This window comes from Gadus macrocephalus, chromosome 6 (genome assembly GCF_031168955.1).
Source record: "Gadus macrocephalus chromosome 6, ASM3116895v1".
Classification (NCBI taxonomy): domain Eukaryota; kingdom Metazoa; phylum Chordata; class Actinopteri; order Gadiformes; family Gadidae; genus Gadus; species Gadus macrocephalus.
The window spans coordinates 5261919-5267918 of record NC_082387.1 but is presented as its reverse complement, the minus strand read 5'-3'; the positions used below and the strand labels follow the sequence as shown (position 1 = coordinate 5267918).

Sequence of the window (6000 nt, the reverse complement as noted above, 5' to 3'; positions counted from 1 at the left end):
TCACGTTCTGAATTTGGACCAATGGCCAGCCACGTCACGTGACGTTGTAAATAAACGAATGACAGAGCCGTTGGTCATAGTAAAACAAGGAAAGCCAAACACATGTAACACGGATATACATTGTCTGAATGTGAATCTGAAGTAACAAAAGGTACGACCTTCACTATTGATATCCAAACAGCAGTGACTCGTGGTATTTAGCGCCGTTTAACGAAAATTACTTGAATGACATAGCATTACTAGCTGCTGGTAGCCTCCTCCTGCTATCAGCGGTAGCACTGGCTAGCCAGCTCATCTGTTTCAAGTAAAACCTTATTTATAACAGCCTACTAACGTGTTCTCCCAAATAAATTACGCTAACCAGATTATTTTGTTAGTAACCAAACTATGAGATCATGTTACCATAGCCGCATGTGTCGTTACTTCTGCACACACACACCTAATAGGTGAGTGGATGTCAATCATGGGATAACCAGGGTGCTGTTGAGAGAATAAGCATGTGACCTAATTGATTGTTACCTTGATGTGTACCGTGTCACGTCTCGGTGTGTTTAGCCTCGGTAACTAGCGCTCTGGGCTTGTGCCAGAGACACAGACCTAACCGACCCGTGTGTGTCTGTCCCGTGTGTCGACAGGCTGTCTTGGTCCGTTGATGTTCTTTCTATCCGCCCGTCTGAAGCCGGTCACTGAGGTGAAGCTGTCCAGCCACCAGGCCGTCCTGTGGCCGATGCAACATCCGTCGACTGAACGGACCGGACTGGCCAACCTACGACGAGCGAGGAGCAAGCAACGCAACGTCCGCTAGCGAGCTGTTCTGAGCGGACCTCTTCTCCTGACCCTGAGCTGTTAGACCAAAGAAGAGTGCGGGTTGTATTCACCAACACCCAAAAAGTCATGTCGGAATTGAATAAAGAGGTGGTGGATTTGGTCTGGGGGAGACCCACGAGTGGTGGTGTATCGGCTTCAATCTTTCGGAGGTGGACCCAAGGTACGAGAAATGACATTGTTCTTATCACACAATTATAATGAATGTTCTCTTCTGACGTTGTAGAAAGCCATCTGATGTGATCTTTTGTGGCACAGGGTTTCTTTTCAGTGAAAATGAACACTCAGCACTGGAGCAGTTTGAAGGAGGACCGTGTGCCGTCATTGCCCCAGTCCAGGTTAGTAACTACATTTTTTAAATGTTCCATTGAGGTCTATAAATCCAACAACAACAAGTGATTGACGCTTATACTTGTTTATGCTAAATTACCTTTTGCAGGCTTTTCTTCTAAAGTATGTTCTCTTTAACAAAGAAAGTCCAAACTGGAGGCACATTTCAGGTAAACTGGTTGACCTTTTAGTGCTGGGTGGGTTAAATGGACCTTGTGGCTTTATGATCATTAATTTAAAAACTGTCCCTGTTAATCATTTTGTCAACACTGACCACACTAAAGGGTGTTGCTGTATAATATCCTTATAATATCCTAACTCATTGCAAATTTATTGGTCCTGTAGAAGAGGAGCAGAAATTTGCTTTGTGTTCCACTTTGAGTGAGATCCTGGAGTCGGCCTGCTCTACTCCCTCAACTGGCTACTGCCTGGTCTCCTGGGCTAAGGGGCAGACCCCTCATGCAATCACCCATGCCAAACCACGGACACAATCACAGACACAGTGCACGCCAGAGCCGGAGAGCAGCCAGGCACCACAAGAGCTGCAGCCCAGTGAGTCAACCATCAAATAATTGTTAAAGTGAAATGGGATTAGAATTAGAAAAGATATGAATTGCTAACATAAGGTTTTGTGTTTTTGCTGTTGCTCACAGCCAGAGGGATTTTCATTTTGTCATTCTGTAGTAAAGGTGTGTTTTTGTCTGCATAGCTACTGTGTCTGCTGAGGACCTTGGCTTTGAGCGATTTCACAGCATCCTCCAGTAGGTTGGCATTACACACTTTATTGGGCCAGAGTAATAATTGTAGTGTCTTTAATTTGTCCATTTAATATTTTCACCATCGATATAAAGGCATCATAATGAACTAGAAAATGCATTTCCTGCAGAAAAGGAGGTGAGTGCTGTAGTACAAAGTGAGGTTGAAAATATTTTTTAATAAAGCCACATAGATTAAGACCTCAAGAAACGTTAATTGGCTTAAATCAAATGAAGGGATTTGAACAAAAGTTCAAAGGTCTAAATGGAGTAAACATGCACACCATTTAAGAAAAAGTAAATGGTTGGAAACAAATAAAGTGACAGCTGAATGAAAAGCGCAAAGCATTGCTAAAAATGCAGGTGTGTGTGTGTGTGTGTGTGTGTGTGTGTGTGTGTGTGTGTGTGTGTGTGTGTGTGTGTGTGTGTGTGTGTGTGTGTGTGTGTGTGTGTGTGTGTGTGTGTGTGTGTGTGTGTGTGTGTGTGTGTACCAAGATGGAGTTAAGGGCGAAAATGAGCATTTCCGAATCTACTGATTGTAAACTGTAAACCGTCAATTTGTCAGGAAAGCATCATTTATTGTCTGTCTTTGGGGTTTGTCTATCCAATGCGTGTTCTTCCTCCAGTAAGCGGACTGTTCAGTCATTGTCTGAGCTGAGGGAGGAGATGCTGTCTCTCTATCTGACCTGGAGGGGAGGCTGTGGAGTCCTGCTGTTCCTGTATTCTGTCATCCTCACAAAGGTGTACAAGTATGAATGGGAATAGCTAGTTTATGTCACTTGTTGGGAATGTTGGTTTTCTGAATTTCTTCATGTTCTCTCAACCAATAATTCAAAATTTGAAACGTAAATTAGTAACCACTTTGTTTTATTCCATCAGGATTTTAAAAATCCTAATTGTAATCATCTATGCTTCTCTATTTCTGTAGGGTATTGAAAATATAAAGAATGAGATCCAGGACACAATGGAGCCACTCATAGACCCTGTGCATGGTCATGGCAGGTACTAGACCCCTAGCAACAACAACGTGTACATTTCCTTTTTGTTAGGGATTGGTGTGTTTTATTTTCTGATCAATTATCTCAGAAAATGTACGTGCCATTGTTCTAAGCCTTGTTGTCATCTGCTCTGATTGTTACAGTCAGAGTCTGGTGAACCTCTTTGTGACTGGCCATGCTGTTTCGAACGTCTGGGACGGAGACAGGGAGTGCTCTGGCATGAGTACGTAAGGGTGCAATAAACTTGTATAGCGCTTTTCTAAATACTCCAAGACTCTTTACAGAGTAAACACAAAATAAAACCAATAGGATAGACTAAAACAGGTAGCTAGATAACTGAAATAGGTGGACAAACTAGGGATAGTTAGGAGGAAGGGGAGAGAAGGGAAGGAGGTTATGGGATGAAAGCAATCTTGAAAACTTGGGTTTTGAGGGCCTGTTTAAATGATTACCTTTCTGCATGAAAGCATACACGCTTGAAAATACAATGTATATGCAGCACAAACGGTAAGTACACTGTTCATGCACTGTATATAAAAATGTATTGAGTTACATCTGAACTGTGGCCACTAGAGGGCACTCTTGTCATAAAAGTGTAGGCTTTGCAGAAGTACCCCCTAAAGCTGCTTTCACACCGCCGCGCGGCAACTCGCCGCCTCCATTCATTTCAATGAGGGAAGGGAGGCGGTTACAAAAGCGGCTGTAGACCAGGAAGTGGTTGCCAACCAACGTGCACAGATTTTGCCCTACAGCTCAGCTTTTTTTTTATTTATTTTTTTTTTTAAACTTTCGGCGGCGGTGGCAGCAGCAGCCGCTTTTGAAAACGCCTGGCCCTTCACACCACCGTGCTGAACCCTCCGCCAACGAGGCGGTTATAAGGGCGGTTGTAGCACGGCAGTGTGCAAGCACCTTAGGTGTTTTGTACACTTTTGTCCCTGTCTTTTTTTCTAAATGATTTCCAATGTGTTTTTTGTGTCCACAGAGTTGCATGGTATCCATAAACAAGCATCTGTTGGCTTCCTTACTCTGATGGAGTCTCTGCGCTACTGCAAGGTACAAGCACATCACTTTCCTGGTTAAACATGTAGCTCTCTAACCTCAAGTAAGCATTGGGGGAATTAGAAATTCACCAACCCGAACCAAAATACCATAATTAGTCTACTACTATTGATAGTACTTTGTACTAAGCGCAACACATCTTTTACACAAAGCTCTAATCTCAGCAACATGCCCCGTCTGAAAATATGTGCTGGGAGAGCAGCTGTCTCAACTCAGAATTCCCAAACTCTGACACTTTACCATAAAAATCAGCATGCACATTGATTAGGTTTTGAGTGGAAAATATAGCAACAAAATATGATAGTCGTATGAGTGTTCATGTGCTGTATCATGAAAATCTTATATAGAGATTGATTCCTAATAAAACTGAATGTTTTTTGTCTTGCACTTATTTTATTTATTGGCCTAGTATGAATATAGTAATTTAGCTGGTTATGATGCAGTTAATTAAAGCATGGGATCGTTAAATCATGTGTCTGCCAGTGAAATGTGTAATTGAATACGGTTAATGCACACTTTATTCCTGGATTATTTATTGAGGGTCAAAATGGTTCATGTTCCATCACACTCTCTTTCTGAATATATTCAGATGAAACGCTTCTATGAAACTTTATACTAACTGATGGTGTGTGTGTGTGTGTGTGTGTGTGTGTGTGTGTGTGTGTGTGTGTGTGTGTGTGTGTGTGTGTGTGTGTGTGTGTGTGTGTGTGTGTGTGTGTAGGTCGGGGCATTCCTCAAGTCTCCAAAGTTCCCTATTTGGATTCTTGGCAGTGAAACCCATCTCTCTGTACTCTTCACCAAGGTAAGCCCAATACTGAGGGATAACACACGGGGGAAATGTGGGATGTAAGCATCAAACCAAGTGGAAAGAACTGAGCCTAGTGGTTTGGTCCTATATGGTCAGCACGATTGCTTGGCTTTTCACCTATCTGCCTTGGCCAAGAAGTGAGTAACAAATATGTGCATGGGCTCCAACATTTTTCACTAGGAGCACTGTGGCCCCCAAATGAAAATATTTGGGGTACAACCAGACATTTTAGTGGCACACACTTTAAATCAACACTTGCATTTCTCCTAATTTTCACTGTATTACTAATAAATATTTCGATGATAGATGCAGAAAGTATAATGTGCTGTTTCAAATTCTGTTTCACATTTTGTCTCAACGGTGTCCACATGTGCGTGCATGCGTTCGACGAGAACAGAACGAGTGAGCCCGCTTGACAGGACGCTGCGCCTCCTCTTTGCCCGCTCGCCTCTCCATTGAGAATGCATTAGCAGGCACGACAAACGCCTCCCGTGTGAAAAGCCCTTTATAGCACCTGAAGCAGAGTCCTGCACGGGTTCGGGTACACGCACAATTTGGAAGAAACGGGTGAAAAATAATGTACTGTGTCGGGTGCAGGTCGAGTCGGACGCCTGAACAGCGCGGGTTGGCCGCAGTGTTTTGCGATTGCGAGCGAGACTTGTTGGATATGTTATTCAGTAGCGGAGGCAGTGGTGGTGGGTCAATAGAGGGCGCTAGGGTGCCGCCCCTCCATGAAATATTCACTCGAATATACTGTATCTGCCAACTATGAATCGACTATTATTAATCAACGAAACTAGATAAGGTTTATCCTTGTTTAATTGTGTGATAGACCGTACTTGCCACTGCGAGCAACCTTTTAATGCGTCTGGACATCAATGATTTTGGCTAGGCTAGTTATTGGTCACTTGAAATAAAGCCCTCCTCCAAGTCAGGGGCGCCGGCCACGTTGAAGTCAATATAAGCTCGTTAACATTCTGCTGTCTATCAAGACAGCTTTTCATCGGCCCAAGAATATGCGCTCCAGGCCAATGGTATCGCTTTTCTTTTGTTGCTCAATATCAGAATAACAACAATGGGTCAAATAGTGGTGGTGCTGGTGCTGGTGAAATGGCCATAAAGTAGGTCTGAATATGCAGTGTAAGCTTCTCCAGGCCCTGAAAGTCAGGATGTAGGCTATGAATCTGAATGAATAGAAAGTTATAGGTAATAGCCATCCCCAAAA

The 6000-nt window shown here is 43.2% G+C and overlaps 1 protein-coding gene across 2 annotated transcripts in view; it reads left to right on the top strand.

Moving 5' to 3' along the window:
- mindy3 (MINDY lysine 48 deubiquitinase 3) overlaps window positions 1–6000 on the top strand; it is a 54042-nt gene continuing 48042 nt past the window's right edge. For both annotated transcript variants that reach the window (XM_060053655.1, XM_060053656.1), the window contains exons 1-11: window positions 1–151; window positions 636–988; window positions 1084–1163; window positions 1265–1325; window positions 1501–1707; window positions 1865–1916; window positions 2537–2651; window positions 2839–2912; window positions 3052–3131; window positions 3891–3961; window positions 4689–4769. In XM_060053655.1, the coding sequence (XP_059909638.1) occupies window positions 895–988; window positions 1084–1163; window positions 1265–1325; window positions 1501–1707; window positions 1865–1916; window positions 2537–2651; window positions 2839–2912; window positions 3052–3131; window positions 3891–3961; window positions 4689–4769 (915 nt within the window). In that variant the 5' untranslated portion in view covers window positions 1–151; window positions 636–894. The remainder of the gene's footprint in view (window positions 152–635; window positions 989–1083; window positions 1164–1264; window positions 1326–1500; window positions 1708–1864; window positions 1917–2536; window positions 2652–2838; window positions 2913–3051; window positions 3132–3890; window positions 3962–4688; window positions 4770–6000) is intronic.